This window comes from Bipolaris victoriae (assembly GCF_000527765.1).
Source record: "Bipolaris victoriae FI3 unplaced genomic scaffold scaffold_19, whole genome shotgun sequence".
Lineage (NCBI taxonomy): Eukaryota > Fungi > Ascomycota > Dothideomycetes > Pleosporales > Pleosporaceae > Bipolaris > Bipolaris victoriae.
In genome coordinates this window covers 283,557-300,789 of record NW_014575373.1, presented here as the reverse complement: position 1 = coordinate 300,789, position 17,233 = coordinate 283,557, and the positions used below count along the sequence as shown (strand labels likewise).

The 17,233-nt window shown below is 49.8% G+C and overlaps 6 protein-coding genes across 6 annotated transcripts; 3 read left to right on the top strand and 3 right to left on the bottom strand.

Annotated features, from left to right (window-relative positions):
* Positions 1-3,527: 3,527 nt before the first annotated feature.
* Positions 3,528-4,424, top strand: COCVIDRAFT_24364 (glycosyltransferase family 32 protein; the record flags this gene model as incomplete). The annotated part of the gene is made up of 1 exon (XM_014703841.1): positions 3,528-4,424. One exon carries the CDS (start codon positions 3,528-3,530, stop codon positions 4,422-4,424), a length of 897 nt encoding a protein of 298 aa, XP_014559327.1.
* Positions 4,425-4,963: 539 nt separating this feature from the next.
* On the top strand, positions 4,964-6,001 carry COCVIDRAFT_91934 (hypothetical protein; the record flags this gene model as incomplete). The annotated part of the gene is made up of 1 exon (XM_014703932.1): positions 4,964-6,001. The coding sequence occupies one exon, from the start codon at positions 4,964-4,966 to the stop codon at positions 5,999-6,001; it is 1,038 nt and encodes a 345-aa protein (XP_014559418.1).
* Positions 6,002-6,073: 72 nt separating this feature from the next.
* On the bottom strand, positions 6,074-7,424 carry COCVIDRAFT_13735 (hypothetical protein; the record flags this gene model as incomplete). Its single annotated transcript, XM_014703822.1, has 2 exons — positions 6,074-7,041; positions 7,091-7,424. 2 exons carry the CDS (start codon positions 7,422-7,424, stop codon positions 6,074-6,076), a joined length of 1,302 nt encoding a protein of 433 aa, XP_014559308.1.
* Positions 7,425-7,952: 528 nt separating this feature from the next.
* On the top strand, positions 7,953-10,667 carry COCVIDRAFT_13734 (hypothetical protein; the record flags this gene model as incomplete). Its single annotated transcript, XM_014703821.1, has 3 exons — positions 7,953-8,051; positions 8,107-8,546; positions 8,597-10,667. 3 exons carry the CDS (start codon positions 7,953-7,955, stop codon positions 10,665-10,667), a joined length of 2,610 nt encoding a protein of 869 aa, XP_014559307.1.
* An 899-nt stretch (positions 10,668-11,566) lies between these two features.
* On the bottom strand, positions 11,567-12,226 carry COCVIDRAFT_13733 (hypothetical protein; the record flags this gene model as incomplete). The annotated part of the gene is made up of 1 exon (XM_014703820.1): positions 11,567-12,226. The coding sequence occupies one exon, from the start codon at positions 12,224-12,226 to the stop codon at positions 11,567-11,569; it is 660 nt and encodes a 219-aa protein (XP_014559306.1).
* Positions 12,227-14,983: 2,757 nt separating this feature from the next.
* Positions 14,984-16,657, bottom strand: COCVIDRAFT_24359 (hypothetical protein; the record flags this gene model as incomplete). The annotated part of the gene is made up of 1 exon (XM_014703840.1): positions 14,984-16,657. One exon carries the CDS (start codon positions 16,655-16,657, stop codon positions 14,984-14,986), a length of 1,674 nt encoding a protein of 557 aa, XP_014559326.1.
* Positions 16,658-17,233: the final 576 nt, after the last annotated feature.

Here is a 17,233-nt window from a genome sequence, read left to right as displayed (position 1 = left end):
GCATACCAGTCCACTTGCCTGCTGTGCTGTTATTTCTAAAACTTGTGATGGATTTCAGCACCATTCAAAGAAGACCTTCATAGAAACCACGTATTTCAAGGGTTTTTTTTGTCTATATGAGCATATTCCTGACCAAGTTCCGTGCGCTCAATCTCGCCTAGTTCATTCCATGCCCTTCGTCCTGCTAACGTTGGTGTCAGCTTTTCCGTCTTGGGCATAGCTTCATAGCCTCAACACGAAGGTCTTGATTGTTTCCTGCTTCCTGCGTAGTCTTCGTCAATAAACACCCAAGAAATTTGACTTTCACTTTGCACTTTCTAATGTAATCCTCTGTGCGCTAGAATTTTGTTGACTTTGTAGTTTTCTCATCATGCCGCGTCATCTTCGATCTAAACAGGTCCTTGTCGAAAAAGTTGAATGTGGATGGCTTCTTCCGGTTACCAAGCAGTACGGTCTTGGACACCAGGTGTATGCAAAATATCGACGATGTTGCGATAAAGTGCGTACGCTAGCCTCGCGATCTCCCGCGTCATGATGAACGGTCCCAGGTACCGGATATGCAGCTTCTTTGACGAGAGACTTATACCACTGTAACTTTCCCTGAGTGCCACTAGCCTCCTTCAGGAAAATGAAGCAGTACCAGGTCCGCCGTGTTGTAATCACTACGCATTAGGCCATGTTTCTTCCAGCTTTGCACATGCCAACCACTTCTTTAGGACTAATTTCCCAGCATAGTCTTAGGTAAATTCATCTCGTAAGCGACAACTTGGATCCTGATCCAAGTTTACAGCTATTCCAGGTTCGTTGAACAATAGATCCTGTAAAATTTTCGATTCAGGACTGATCTTGTGATCGTGGCTCTCAAACTCATATCCTTTGAGTTGACTGCGGCCATATTTCTACCTGTATTCGTTGTCACACTCAGTAGTTTAATGGTCATTACATATATCGCTCATATGGCCCTCACTGCTTTGTGGTGATACCGGGGCGGAGGATTAGTAGATGAACCAAGGGATCACAGCTTCTGCTGAGCAATGAGACAATAGTGCGATCGCATTTCTTCTCGCACGAAAATTTCTTCAGAGATTGATTGTGGTTGTAATATGTAGCTAGAGCTACAATGAATGCGTCGCAGCTGCAAATTTAGATAACAAGGATGCACTGGAGAGAACAGTGTGCATACTTGGGAATTTATCCGAATATGTCCATAATGTGTCAGTTTTGATGATTCTAATTTAAAAAAAAGGAAAATGAAATCCATGCGCACTGAAATAACGTTTAGCCGTACTGGCACAGGCAAATCGTTGTTGATTGATCTCATGTAATCCATTTCCGATGGACACAATATCGATTAGAGCATTTCCTGTTCCAGAATGAACAATTTGCAAGGCGCAAGGTATCTTGTACAATTTTCATTTATTTCTTAGGACCTCATCTTTATTTGAACTCCTTGATATAGCACACGTGTTCGCAGATTGCTGAAATTTCTTTCTCCAGATATCATACTTACTTGCTCGACATCAAGATCCCTCCCAGTTAAAATTCATGCAAAACTCAGTCTTCCCTGGTCTTATTCTATCTTCTCTACGGTAGTTGTATCTACCTCGACTTCTGGTACAGAACGCTGCGACGGATACCCAACACCCGTACGCGAAAGCTTGAAATCGTTCCCACCAAAGATCAATGAAGAAAGCAACCTGAAAAGCTTGATCAAACAAGCTTGAGGTATCTGACGCCACCGAAATCGATATGGAAGCGCCTAAACTGCTTCGAGCCTACACACGGACAAATCGCAGGTCAATATAGTTTACAGTAAGCTGATGTCTCTCCCGTTTCTGTGACATCCACTACTGATTGACAGAAACGCAAAGCGGAACCTTGCATCTTTAGCAAGGACACTCTCATACAAATTATCGTGAACCTTGTCACACGTACCAATGACTTTATGCTATTTATAACGGCCTTCTCTCTGGTGTCCATTCATATCGTACCATCTTGGTGACTTGTCGCAGCACTACCTGGATTCAAGTCGATTCTCCAATCATTTACTACATCCCGCATACTACTACTCCAATAATGCGCTACATCGTTTTTTTTCTCATCGCTGCATTTTCGACGCTTGCATCTGCTTTTTCAGACGATTTATTAGATGGGTATAAACTCAGCTAAGACAACTGCGCAATTGAAGTGTTGAGAGAGCAGCCATATGCCTACTACTTCTCACGCCTCAACGCAGACGGATTAAGCTGGGAACTTCATATTGACCAATGCAGGTATTTGTACGGTATTCCATAATCGAGTTATTCATGGCTTGTTGCTAGTGTGGCGCATAGCAACGACATCAGGAATGAAACTAAGTCGTTATGGTATTGCAGTTTTGCTCAAGCGTCGTGAAGCGAACGGAGCATGTCCGAAGCTACGATGGATCACCCTTTACTTGCGAAGAATTGGGTTGTGACATGGGAGAGAAAGGTCGCGAGTATGACGGGTCGAATTCTTTAAGAGACTCCGAATCAACCAGTACATCAACAATTCACAGTAGACTCATACAAACTACTGAGTACAGTTTCTTGGACCATTATCCGGTAGTAAAATACAAGTGAGGTTAAAGTCAAGCCTTTGGGGGCTGTAAGGCTGGGTTTGACTTGAATCACGAGTCAGCAGTAGCATACTTACTTACTAGCGTGTCAGTCCTGTTGACACTCGCCCAGCCTCGACCCCACATTCCTTCACCACTAGCCTACGATCCCCCACAATTCATTCTCCAAACCAAGGGCAAAGTCTTTTGCGTATACGATGTTCACCGCCTATCTGCACTCCCGTTGGTTTCCGCACAAAAGCCTTGCGAGTGTGGATAGGGAAGCGCCGATGAAATCTTGGGTAAACGCAATAGACGAACGTGGACTCTAAATCGAGCCGCGAGCATTAAATGCGTGTTCCATCCCTGATATATCCATGTCAGCCAAAGTTTATGTGTAAGTACTTACGTCGGCTGACGGCGAAGGAGCTGACAACAAGGAAGGGTATTGTCTAGTGAAACGCTTCGATTACCATCGCAGTGAGCCCCCTTTTCTAGCTTCTTCTCGAAGCCTTCCGCATACCAGGGAACAGCTTCAATAAACTCCAAAACCAACAATATATTTTAGTGAGAACCATTTTCGCCACAGATCTGCTACACACTTATCAGCTAGCAAGATGAGGCTGGTTGTCGCGTCAGGGGAATTTAGGGCTGTCGCGTCATTGTCAGTTGCGACCCACTCCACCCGAGTGCGTGCGCAATGGGCAGGCTTGCGTATGCCCCGGACACTCCGCCGCGCTTGACTATTTTCTTACCAGAACAAGGGTCATTTCTCGGTCATTTAATGATAAGACACACCTAGTAAATGGATTGCGTTTGGATTTTCCCAATTGCGTGGCCACTTTTCTCTCCTTCTCAGTCTTTCCTTCGACTTTTTCTTCTCAACATGTTGCCGTCACCACCGCAATTGGGCAGACTCTTTAATTACTACACGTTGATTGCGCTGTGTATGATCGGATTGATCTACCATTTTCACCTGATTCAGAATCACCTTGGAGCTCATATTTCCGAAGTTCCGGCAATAATACCACACAACCCAAATGGAATCCCCAAACTGCTCTGGTACAAATTGGGTCCCAAGGGACTTTCTGAAAAGGCACGGAATTGGACCGACACTTGCATCAAGGGCAACCCTGAATATCGACCACACTTTATGACGGACGAGAGCGGCGATGAATACGTTCGCAAAACCTTTGCATTCCGTCCCGATATCGTCGACACGTACCTCGCATTCCCTATTCCTATATATAAGGCGGACATGCTACGCTATCTGTTACTTTGGGATCAAGGTGGCGTATGGTCGGATTTGGACGTCTCGTGCGAAGGTGTGCCTATGGACGAATGGGTACCACCTGAATACCAAGGAAAAGCTTCACTTGTAGTAGGATGGGAGTTTGATGCAGGCCACGACGAGCCCTACATGCGCCAGTTCTGCAGCTGGACTTTTATGGCTAAGCCACGGTTACCACACATGATGCAGGTTGTTGACGACATCCTTGCAGATGTACGAGCAAAGACTCTTCAGTATAACGTTCCGGTCGAAAACATCACACTGGATATGATGGGAGATGTTGTTGATTTCTCGGGTCCCCGACGCTTAACGACTGGTACCTTTAGGAGTTTGGCGAAGCGACTCAACAGGACCCTTGATGTAACCGAAACATATAACATTTTGGAGCCGCGACTCTTCGAGGATGTCTTAATATTACCAGCACATTCATTCTCGCCGCTCACAAACAGGTATACACCGGAGGAAAAGTTGATCCTGCCACCGCAACTGGTGACCCATCACTATTCTGGGAGTTGGAAGAACGACAAGGGGGGTGAGCAGAAGCGTAGAAGATGAGCCATTGAATATACTTGGAAGACTTTCATATATGGCGACTGGTCGCCATATCCTGCATGTATTCGATGCCCGAATGTCAGACCGTCCCGTCTAGGCTGTGTGATCAGCACGATTCACACAAGCAATGAAATCCAGTGTGGCCAGCACTTCCATTTGAGGGTCAATACTTTCGTGTGTGAGAAATTGAATAGCAGGGGAATAAGTATTGGGCCAGAGAAAAGAGGGTGCGCTACAGGCGAAGGGCGGCGGGATAGGCATGCTTTCGTGGGACATGTGCTACGTGAAGTTACACAGATGCCAAGAGGTTCATAGTCAGTTCGAAGGATGGAATATTTTGGAAACAACAAGGCGGGGGTGTATTGGGAGGAATTGCGTCTTCTTGAATTACCACGACGTTGTGGCTAGTAACGTCAAATGTCTACGTCATGAGTCGCTCAACCACATGGCGACCCACCTCAAGAGCGTAACCCTTCCAACGCAACACTATCAAAACCTCAACATCACCCAGGATATCAGTTCTGGGATAATAAACAATCGTCATGGAGCATTTCGCCCCTCATCCATCCTCGCAATTCGAAGGCTACTATTCCAAGTTCGACCTTCCATCCGGCTCTCACATCGCCTTAATCATCTGCTCAGTCCCCAACGCGCCCTCACGCCCACACATGGTGTCCTTCACCTACTACCCCTCAACCGGACGCCCCATTTTCCAGCGCGAGCACTTCATCCCGGAAATCAAGCGCATAACTACCGACCCAAAAGGCAAATCATTCGAGCTCCAAGTACCAGGCATGGGCACCATGACCACCACCAGCAACGGCCTCACAAGCTACAACCTCTCCGCTGAAGACGGCAGCTGGACCCTCAAAGCCCAATGTACAGAATACACGGCCTGGCGATCAGACAAAAGCACACCAGAGGGCTGGATGATCCACCTCCCCTTTCCATTGCACTGGCACGTCCATTCCCTCTGCTCCCCAACCACCCTCTCCCTCTCCATCCCCGCACTCGGCACAGATTTCCCCTCCGCAGACGCGCACACCAGCGCGACCATCCACCAAGAAAAAAACTGGGCCAATAGCTTCCCCGACGCACACATGTGGGTGCAGGCCTGGGACAACGACGCAAAACGCGGTGTGTCTCTTGCGGGCGGCAAGATCCTATACAACACTGCTTTCCTCCTCGGCTATCGCTCTCCAGACTTGGACTTGGATTTCGTGCCACCCTTCTCGGTCGCGTATTTGAATCTCTTCTCGCCGTTTATGAGCGTGGCGAATGATTGGGAGGACCGCTCTTTTTCCATTTCAGTCAGTAATTACATGTACAAGTTGGACTTGAAGGCGCATGCGCCAAAAGAATATGGGTGGTTTGGTCTCGCGAGTCCGTTTCCTGATGGGCACCGCGCGAATTTTTGCAAGGAGAGCTTTTTAGCGACGATTGAAGTGAGGATTTCGGAGCGGCAGGGGTGGTGGCCGTGGAGTAGCTGGAAAGATTTGAAGAAGGAGAGGTGGGAGGGGGCGAGTTTAGAGTTTGCAGGAGGGTATTATCCTGAGAGGGGGGAGAGTAAGGAAGATTGAAGTTTTGGAAGGGGAAAACGAGAAAAGATTGTGCAGTAACTATTTATAATTCCAGATCCACATACTGATAGGTTACAACTTGGATGCTTTCTTCTCTCTTGGCTTGATGAGCGTATCCAACTCCTCGAAAAATCGCTTGGGCAATACACTCCTCTCGATACCCTGTTTGCCCTCCCATTCTTCTTCTGTCTTACGCTCCCAGTCCCAGTACCTCTTCATTTCCTTGCCCACCCATTTGCTAATGTGGTCTGCACTCTCTCCGACCTTTTCCATAGGAATCAAATGTCCGGCTCCTTTGACCGTGACATTGTCTACAAGACCCTCTGCACGGCCCCCGCTACCGTTCACGCCTGAACCCGTCATTTGCATCTTCTCCTCAATGACGGCGTCGTCAGTTAGGAAAGAGAGTTCGCCAAAGATGTAGAAGCAGGATGGGCGGAGCGAGGGTAGTTGGTTGAAGACGATTGTGCTCTCGCCGCGGTAAAAGGGTGTTTGAGGCTCCTCGTACGGCGTCATGTCTGCGTGCGTTCTCCTGTTCAGCTTTGGGTTGCTGAGGGTGAAATCTGCAGATGAGGGCTCCTTGTCTCCTGGTCTTGCGGTGAAGTTTGCGCGGAGAAATGTCAGGACTTCTTGATGCTTGGTTGTTGTGAGGGTAACTTCAGGCTTCTTTGCGTCGGGAAACAGTTTTGTCGGTACGTCTCTTAGTCCATTCTGCACCCAGCGATCCAGCACGCGCGGATCCCAAGCTTGGTAGAATTTGCTCTTTGCGAAACTCTTTGCTGCGTCTTCCCGTGATGGCCAGAGCTCTCGGCGCCTTGCTGATGCGGCTGCGGGTGAAATGTTGCCGTTGAGAGAAACTTTTCCTTGGATGACGGGGTCAATGAGAACAAGTGTCTCAAAGAGCCTCGGATGGAGAAGAGCAAGATTTGCGAGCTGGCAGCCGCCCATGCTGTGGCCCACACCAACAATAGGACGGGGCATTTGATCGCGGAAGTGGTTGACCATGTGGAGCAGATCTCTGCTGTGGTCCAACCATGCAGCTGTTCAAAATTAGCTTTTTGGTTTGCACAGTCATTTGAGTTTGCATACGGTCATTGCCCAGTTTACCCTCATTCAGCACACCACTCCAGCCCTGGTGCACAACATCTGCTATCCAGATTCCCCGGATACCAAAGCCGTGCTGCTCGCATCGCTTGAGTAGCTCATCCCACAGCGGCTCGTACAGTTCTTTTGGAAAGCCATTGGCATGCGCGGCAATGATGGTAATGTCACCAGGCTTGGGGCTTTTGTTGCTGAGTGGCGTATATTGCTTGACAGCCAAATGTAGTACTTCCTCTTGTTTTGTTGCCGTTGACCGGGGAAATCCACGGATATGCGAAGCTGGTACCTTGTGTTCGTCTATCCGGAAGTAGGTTGAAGACATGGTTAGATAAGGGGTTATCCGGCGCGACCGTGGTCTGCTCCCGTGGACAATGATGTGGAAGAGAAGTTATTTGTGAAGAAAGTGGATACGGGCGCGATCAAAGTAGATAGATGGATGATCGTAAGTGCCGAGAAGAAGATAAAAGCAAGCGTAGGTTGATGCTCCAGGTGTCGTGACGAGTTGCCGGCATAATCTGGGGAAGACTGCCGAGGTCCATTCTGAACGCGGCGACTCAGTACTGCCCGAGTAAACCAGTAGATTTACAGACCAATCAGCTAGCCGGAATCTCTGTAGACCCTTGAAGGAGTGATTCTAAGAGCGGCCAGTAAGAAAAGGGATATTCATGCCTCCACGCACCTGGTCATCCCATACATGTGACGGAATCGAAGTGGAAGTGTTTGGGTGGGGTATCACGTGACACATGTCGCGTTCGCGCTGCACCGATACGCGCCGCAAGTCGCGCCTGGTGGGAGAATAACGGTAGTTCTGCATTCTCCCCACAACGGCACACCACGGTCAATCGTCACAATGGAGGACACCACTATGCAGGATAGCTCTCCAGGGTTGTTTGCAGATCTCAGTTTCACCATATGTCCCAATGGTATATCCGAAGACCGTATACAAGAGGTATGCGACGCGTTGCGACTTGAGTTTGAGACAGCCATATTGATAGACAGTGCAGATTGAACATGCCATTACTGGCGCACATGGGACGATCGTGCCCTTTGAAGCCCCCAAGGGTCGCATAGATAATCTTCAAGAAATCAACTACATCATTTCGGAGACAGCCGACTTCCCAGACTACTACCGTGCCCTCGATCTCATGGTACATGTCATCAGACCAGCATGGGTAGACGCGTCCCTCCAGGCCATGAAGACCAAGAACCCGCGGACCTACAGCCCAGACCCAGCCCTCTTCATGAACGACGTCGTCATATGTTGCGGCGACATACCCAGCGGAGACAAAGAGGCTATTGAAGGCGGCGTGCTGGCAATGGGCGGGCAAATTGCACCCAGCTTGTCCAAGTTGGTGACGCATCTTATTGCGCTGGATATCAGCGAGCCACGGTGCCAGTTGGCGATTAGCAAGCGCCTGCAGCTTACGATTGTGCTACCCCACTGGTGAGACTTGCATTGTGGACATGGGGTACGGCTATCGCTGACATTCCCAGGTTCGATGACTGTCTGAAGGTTGGGCGGAGAATATCAGAACGCCCCTACACGCTCCCAAATCCCGAGATCCTCGCCGACGTTGAACCAGGCGCAATACCTCCAACGCGAACAAGCCAGCAGATTCGAGATGCCACCACGCCAGACCCGCAGAATGAACCTGTGCCGCCCCCACCTCACCTCGAACCCCCGCGTGCGATCAAAGCCTTTGAAGGGAAAAGCGTCAAGCTTGGAGAGGACCTAGATATCAGCACTAAGCTCAGAGGCATCATAACAGGCATGATCAAGGCTGGTGGCGGCAGCGTGACGTCCAAAATAGACGAGGCGGACATGTACGTGTGCAACTACCGGGAAGGTACCGACTATGTCAAGGCTTCGCAAGCACGGAAAGATGTTGGAAACCTCGGCTGGTTATATTATCTCATCACTCACGGCATCTGGACAAATCCAATGCAGCGAATGATGCACTATCCACGTCCACGTCAAGGCATTCCAGGCTTCGACCAGTACAAGATTAGCATATCGAGCTATACGGGCGAAGCACGCGTTTACCTAGAGAACTTGATCAAAGCGACTGGCGCAGAATTCACAAAGACCTTCAAACAGGACAACACACATCTTATTGCTGCACACAAGAACAGTGAAAAGTGCGAGGCAGCAACGGAATGGGGTGTGAACATTGTCAACCATCTTTGGCTCGAAGACAGCTACGCCAAATGCCGAGAGATGCCACTGACGGACAATCGCTACACATACTTTCCAGCGCGAACAAACCTCGGAGAGGTCTTGGGCCAGACCGAGATAGACCGTGAGGCCACTGAGAAGGCATTCTTCTCCAAGCAAACGAAGCCTACTAAGGCCGCAAAAGTAGCGCCCCCAATCAATAATGCCCCAGCGTCCAATGTTGCACCAAGAGTAAGCGAGCCTCCACCGGCACGCAGCCCGCCTGCGGCTGAGAAGGCTAAGCGTGCCAAATCAGGAGGTATTGTGCAAACCCCAGCGCCTGCACGACAAACAGATGGAAAGGAAAATCATACACCAGGCAGCCGTGGTGCCAAAGACCGGGCACTGTCAAAGCTACACGATGCCGCCCCGGATATTGCCCAATTTGAAAAAGAAATGAAGCGTAAGGGTGGCGTCATACATGGCGGACGTCGACGAGCAGAAGATGAGACTGAGGAACAAACAAAACAGACAAAAAGTGGCCGTGATTCTGTGTCGAGTAAGCGTTCTTTTGACAAAGTCGACGAAGACGAAGAAGACGAAGAGACAGAGGAGGAAACCACAGATGTCCCAACGAAGAATAAGCGAGCAAAGAAGGAGAAGCTTACCCCCATCAAGTTCCGCATGTTGATCTCAAAAGACGAACGATGGACCAACAATCCAGACAAAGAATCCAAAGACAAGGCACGTCTACGCGAACTGGGTCTCTTCATTACCGACGACTTCAAGAAAGTAGACCTCGTCTGCGCCCCGCATCCAGTCCGAACGAAGAAATTTATCGCCTCGCTCGCCTGCGCACCCACTCTCGTCTCAACGAGTTACCTCGACTACGCCCTCAAGCACAGCAAGCTTCCCCCAATCGACAAGCACCTTCTCCAAGACAGGGATTTTGAAAAAGCAAACAACTTCAAACTCTCCGAAGCCCTCGACCGGGCAAAGCAAAACCGCCATCGTCTCCTCAAAGATTGGACCATCTTTTGCACCGAAAAAGTCGCGGGTGGGTTCGATACTTACAAAGATATCATCGAAGTCAACGGTGGCAAATGCTCGCTTTGGAGAGGTCGTCCAACTACTGTCTCGGCTTCCAAACGCATTCTTAATACCTCGGATAAGGAAGTTAGTCAGAACCAAGTCGAGGATGAGGGCGATGTGCTATATCTGATTTCCGACGCTGACAAGCGGGAATTCACAAATTGGAATAAATTTAGGGAGTTGGCCAAGAAGCACGACATGATTCCTCGCATTGTCAAGACGGAGTGGCTGCTGAGTGTTGCTATGGCGCAGTATGTACATTGGGATCCGCAGTGGGAGCTTAGTGAGGAGAGTGTGAGGGCTACGGCCAAGAAGTGAGAGTTGTTCGTATCTCTTTTGTTTTTTTCTTACGTCGCGAACTAAGTGCGCGTTTTCCGCACATGTAGCGTTGAAGCAAAGCGATGGGCGTCATGGGTAAATCTTCTGTCTTGATAGCGATGCGGAAAAGCGGGAAGGACGGGAGCGGAAGGGCTGCTCATGCAAGAGTATGTGTATAATTAGATGGATGGCATGATGGATGTGGTGAAATACCAAGCACCTCTGTACACGTAACTCTTTTTCTTTTTCTTTTCATCCAAATGTGACGTGTTTCTCTTTCTCTACTAAGATGGCCCAAGCAGAAAAACAATGGGAGGACGCGTACTTGTATGTCTGTAGATGCAAATAGAGATCGCCACGTACGCATCCAATCGTTGCCTATCGGAGGTAGAAAAGATCCAAATATAGCAATGGTAATGCTGCAGAGTGTACTGTTTAGTGCTTACGTTGGAGCGAGTAGTCAGAGGAGTTCGACTGGAGTTTTTGTAGAGTCTTGAGTACATGACTAAATCAAACGTGTGTTTTGGGGGCCGAAATAGGTCACAAGACCAGCGGCGAGGAAAACACACATACCTAGTTACACTGCGAAAGCGAAGCTAGATACATTGGGTCGAATACACGGCAGATGGATTTTCTGAATGTGAAGATGGAATTGTTTATGATGAAGCGTATACACAAAATGATAAAGACTAAGATTATTTTTTTTATCTAGTCTAGAGAGAGACTATCACCACCAGCCAAGGATCCCAAAGCCATGAAATTTTGGGTAAAAGAAGAACAAGAAAAAAGGGTATATCGATATCGCACCAATCCACCAAAAGCCAAATCTCAAGCATCCAAAAGAAAAGAAAAACTCCCTCTCACAACCCCTTCCCTCCCTACCCCTTCCCTACTCTCCTCTATGCAGCCGTATGCACAATCCTGGGCACCTCCGGCATCTCCCCAATATCAGCCCTCTCATAATACCTCGACCTTGTCGACGCCGTACTCGTACTCCTCGGGCGACCCACACTCCTCAGTGCAGCATCCGCATCCTCACCCTGCACGACCGGACTCAATAGCACCGAACCCTGCGATGCTCTACTACTAACCGCACTAACACTGCTTCCGACACTGACGGCACGATCAGTAGTCACAGCACGCCCGGGACCCGCATGAAGGTCTGCAATTGGATCATGGTGCTCCTCCACGGGGGTAATGTGCAGGGGGACGAGACGCATAGTATCGGTGCTTGCGCGCTTTCTGCGGTCGTCGGCGTCGGAGTCGACGTAGAGGGTTACGCTGCTGGCGCGGTCGCGGCTGAACATGTTTGCCTTGTCTTTGTCAGGGAGGAGGGCGGCGGCGTCGGGTTTTTGTGCGGCGAGCTTTTTTGTCTGGCGGCGCCGGCAGAGGAAGAGGGCGAGGGCGCCGGCGAGGAGGAGGACGCAGATTATGATGAAGATTGTGGTGGAGATTATGTTTGCTTTTGTCCAGTAGGTTGTTTGTGGGTGGGATTTTAGAGAGCCCGTGGGGGTGGGGGAGGGGGCTTCTGGGGTTAAGTCTGCTGGGGTAGGAGCCATCGTGATGAGGTGTTTTGGATGAAGTGCGTTCAGTGAGGGTTGAGCTGTAGTCGAGATTGCTGGGATGGACTTGTGAAGTGTGGGAGGAGGATTTAAGGTAAAAGATATACAATGGTAGTTTATGCTCCAATGGTCTGAACCAGGAATAGTGGCAGTGTCGTTTTGATGGTAGAGAAACCTTAACTGGCCTGGTCCCAGTTACCGGGCACCAGGCAGACATATATCTGCCCATTAAATGAAACATATTGTGCATAGACGCAGTTCAGATCTCAAGACCGATGGCGCCGAATCGGCGAAAAGGCGTCCACTACGTGGTCTCGTTCGTCACAGAAGCAACAAGATGCTCAGCCTCAGCACGTGTGGGGAAAACTAGGCCCTCCATCTTGGAAAAGGTCACTGCGCCCTTCGGTAGAGGGATGAAACGAAGATGCCTGGCGAATGATAGGCCGTGAAGAAGAGCCGTCAAAGCTATGGCTGCACCCGGTCAAGTAGGGAGATACTGGGAAAGGATTGCGGAGCAAATGGCGGTGGCACAGGGTGGTAGACTGGGTGTGCTAAACATGCGTCTAGGGGGGCGCCATGATCGAGCCATACACACCGACATGCTGCGAGTCGACTTGGGGTCTCCTCACACGTGCGGACAAAAAAGGTTTGCGGCCTTACTGCATTCACGCGTGCAGCTGAGAGTATGAGCTCAGCTGGTGGAACTGCCAACATTAGATGGCTGATGTCGCCAGCACTTGCCCAACACGTCACTTTGCGCTGACCAAAACTGTCAAACAACCCCCAAAACCTCTACAACATGAGAAAGACTGCATATGTTCAAACAAACATGCGGCTTAAACTAAGGTGTGTTGTAGGATGTTAGTTTCGGAGGTTAGGCCAACACGGCCACCAGCGCTAGGAGAAATGAGCGGAAACAAACCACGATTTGGCGGGCACAAGGCTGAACGCTGCTGGTCCCTCCTCTTTGTTGCTTCTGCAAGTCTGCCTAGACCAAACCAAAAGTAGGGAGTGGAGGGGAATGTGCGCAAATTTGCCAGAGACGGAGGCCTCATTCTGAGTATTTTGCGGTAAGCCACAAAGCCATGATGCGAGGGGTGGAGGCTCCCGCTGCGGCGCCACGCTGTTAATATGGTACAGTTACTTGCAGGAGAGGGGCTGGAAGACCAATCGAAGACCAAGAATTGCCGGCCAGAGGCTTGTAGGAATGAGACAACTCATCAGATGCGGCGTGGCGAGTTGTGAGAGCAAAGAATGTCACCCACTAACCAGCAGGCGTGGTGTTGAAGTGGTGATGTGGGTCGTCCGATAACGGGGAAGGGTCATGCATAGTTTGGACCCCAAAATCTGCTCTTGCCTGTCTACTAGCGCCCTCGCTAATGTGGTTATGCTATTTCTGGCTTCGCGGAAAAACAGCTGCGCCACAAGACCAAGTCACAGAGTCGTCTGTGCAAGAACGGTAAAAGCCGCATACACCTGCCTGCGAATGAGAAGCTTGCTTGGAGACTTCCGCGTACATCTTACCTCATGTTGCATATTCCTAACAAGCTTGTCTTGTAGCCATAGCAACATGTGGTGTAAGGTTTCTTGTTGATTCAACTAAACACTGAACCTACCAAGAATCACGCACATGACATGTACTTGATATGCAAGAAATCCCAAAAAAAACATATCACCGCAGGGATGTTCCCTGGTTTCTTTGGACTTGTGTACATGATATTGAAATTCACTAATTTATTAAGCCACATGGAAGCTGTGTAACCCACATGGACACCACACCATTCATACATACATACTAAAGAAAGAATCAGGTTATTCAAATTGAAAAAAAAAAGAATCACAGCAAGGCAGATTCTACACAAATCCTCCATTAAAAAAAATCCTCTCATCTATCAATATAACACTACTTGAACTATTTTACTCCCATTCCGCATCTACCGTATCGAAAATGTTACTCTTCGGAGAAAGGAATGGCATACTACACCCTAACATCAATACTAACATAACTAATAACTCTGATTATTGTCACCGCATCAAAGAGCGCCATCTACCCCGTATTCTCCCGTCCCCAAAACCCAGCTCGTTTAAGCCCAAAAACCATACGTATTATCCGACCTGAACATTCAACCTTAAATTCCACATTTACTTCACCAATATCCAACCTCTCACTCTCCTCTACTTCTACTCCCTTCCCACCCTCGGTCTTCAACTCTCAACCCCCCCGCACCGTCATCATCATATGGCCGCCTCCATAATAAACACCCTTTGAACAGCCTCCCTGTTTAGCAAAATCCTTCGTATTAATCCTCCCCTCCTTCCCTAAAAAAATAGTTTTTTTAAATTGACCATTATGCAGTCAGCGTAATGGTTGCACACCCATCGGACAAAAAACAAAGGTGAGCAGGAAGGCTAGATGTGAGGACGGTGCTGTTCGTTGCAAGATATTCATTTCAAGTTAAATAAAGTGTGGTGAGGCCCCCCCCTCATGAAGCTTTATGCTACGGAAAATGCCCTTCTCCAATGGAAAAACCCCCCTCGTTTCCTTTGTGTACATCTCAATCGAATAAAAAGAGAACCAAATACAAACAGCTCGTTTTTGCAAGCTGATGGATGAATAAAGCGCCGGTCCCAATGCATATTCGAACCTAGAAGGCCCAAAAAAAAAGAGAGGCACGTATGCCAAATCCTCATCAAAAATCTCTCTCTAAACCAATCCTGGTTTTTTTCTCTTGGGTATTTGTAAACGCATGACGCTCATTCAAGCGAAAGGTTTTCTCTCTTCCAGTTTTCGTGTAGTACAGCAATGGTGCTAGCGGCGTCTTTGCAACGCGGAGGGGCACGGGCTGGGAGGTCGATGACAGCACGACGTAGCACAGCGCGAGCAGGGACGCCGTAGAACTGGATAAACTTTTTGTAGTAGTCGCGGATCAGGCCGCTGAGGATGGCGAAATGGCCAGGCCAGAGCTGGTCGGGTGGAGTGTTGCAAATGGAAACAATCGCTCTCCAGTACTCTGATGTGGCTATCGCAGGGGTCTTTGATGCAAATGAGCGGAGAGACATGGACGCATAACCAGCGCCAATACCGCGCATACGCTGAGAGTATGATTCTGGGGTAGAGTCTGGTCTCCATCCTAACCGTAGCCGACCTTCCTTTGTATCCATGGTGCCACGAATACCGAATAGGGGTGGGCAGGCCTTGTGGAACTTGGCTAGGGCAATATCGGTAAGTGGGAGGCCGTTCCACATGTACTTTTGATCACCAAACAGACTGGCTGCAATTAAGCCAATCTCTTGGATGATACGGCCATCGGTGTTTGCTGCCTCCTTTTCGAATTGTTTGACAAGGAACTTTTCAAAGCAGATCCAGACGTAAAGTAGGAAGGCAGGGTATGCGGCGTCGTTTTCGTTGGCTAGTTGCGGGATCTGGTGCGAAACGATATATGGGCGGATATCAATCATGGGCCCTGGTGTTGCCAAGGCGACGTCAAAGCACTCTGTTCGAAGCCGCTTGATGGCGGCGGCGCTGTCTTTGCGCTCAACGTTGATCTGACCAAGTCGAGTGCGGAGGGCGCGCCGAGCGTCACCAACTGGACCCTTGAGGGGTGAGGATGGTTTTTTATGTTCCTCCCAGAACGACTTGCGGAACTCCTTCATGCGCTGGTGGAGCTGGAGGTATTGGTTGTGCAATTGCTCGAAATTGCTGGCTGGCGCTGGCGCACTGGTCGCCGGCTTGGGCGCAGCTACTTGAGCAGGTGTGGCAGCGGGCTGTGGTGTTGGTTGTTGTGGAGCTTGCTGGTGAGCTCTTTCAGCAGCAGCAGCGGCCTCGGCAGCTTTTCGATCGGCCTCTGCTTTTTCTTTTTGCTGCCTTTCAGCTGCAGCCTCTTGCTCCCGCTGGGCCCTGATCCTTGCCTCTGCCTCCTGAAGCTTCTTTTGGTGCTCAGCAGCCTGGCGAGCAGCTTCCTCTTCGCGCTGCTTTGCTTCGAGAGCTCTCCGATGCGCCTGTTCCTCTTCGCGAGCCTTTTGCTCGCGCAGCCGCTCAATCTCCCTCCGCTGGTTTTCCTCGTGGCGGAGACGAGCCTGTTCTTCTTCCAAGGCCAGTCGCTCAATCTCTAGCTTTGCGGTGCGAAAGACGCGCTCGTGTTCCTCGGCCGCGTAGGCCAGTTGTTCGGCGTGTCGCTTCGCCCGCTCGGCTGCATCTTGGTCGAGCTTTTCGTTAAACTGGCTGTCCGAGATACTAAGTCGGAGGTTGAACTCTAGGGCAAGTTTCCGATTCGGACTTTCATAGGGGTCACGGACAAGGGATTCGCGGTGAGGGCGCAGGCTGCTTCGGTTCGGCGATAGGCGTGTCGGGGAAGCATCCAGGAAACTCGAACCGAACGAAGTGGCAGTGTGCATGCTAGAAGACGATGTACCCGATCTGGTGGGCATTGTGGCGACGTGGAGGAGGGGTCGGGCAGGGCAGGGCGATTGGGAAAAGGGTGGTTGGTGAAAAGAGGTGAAAGCGGTCGGTTGGACGCTAGTAGTTTGGCTGTACACTTCAGCACCGGAGTCACGTGAGCGCGCATATGTCTCCGCACATCCCTGTCGCAGCTGTCACCGCGTTGGCGACACGTTCTTTGTCTGTTCGGTGCTGCCACCGTGGACAGCAGCAACGCCTGGCCGCAGCGAGCCATGGCCTGGGACATTTTTTATTTATTTATTTATATATCGATTCACGTATACGCTGATGGATGCATTGACATGCAGGTACATGGGCACAGATATTTGAGTTTGTTGCTGTTAGGTATATGCACGTATACGTGCATGTTCTGCCGCTAGCCTGGTGTTGGCTGGGGCGGTCGAGTCGGTGCCACCTCGATCACGTCGGACAGCTCGATCGTCTCCGTCTGTCGCTATCGAGCGACGAGTGAGTGAGATGAGAGGGGGGGCTCAGGGATCCTTACATGAGTCGTGCCGTTGACAAACAAGTGTATCGGAATTTCATAAACTTCATCAGACGCGTCG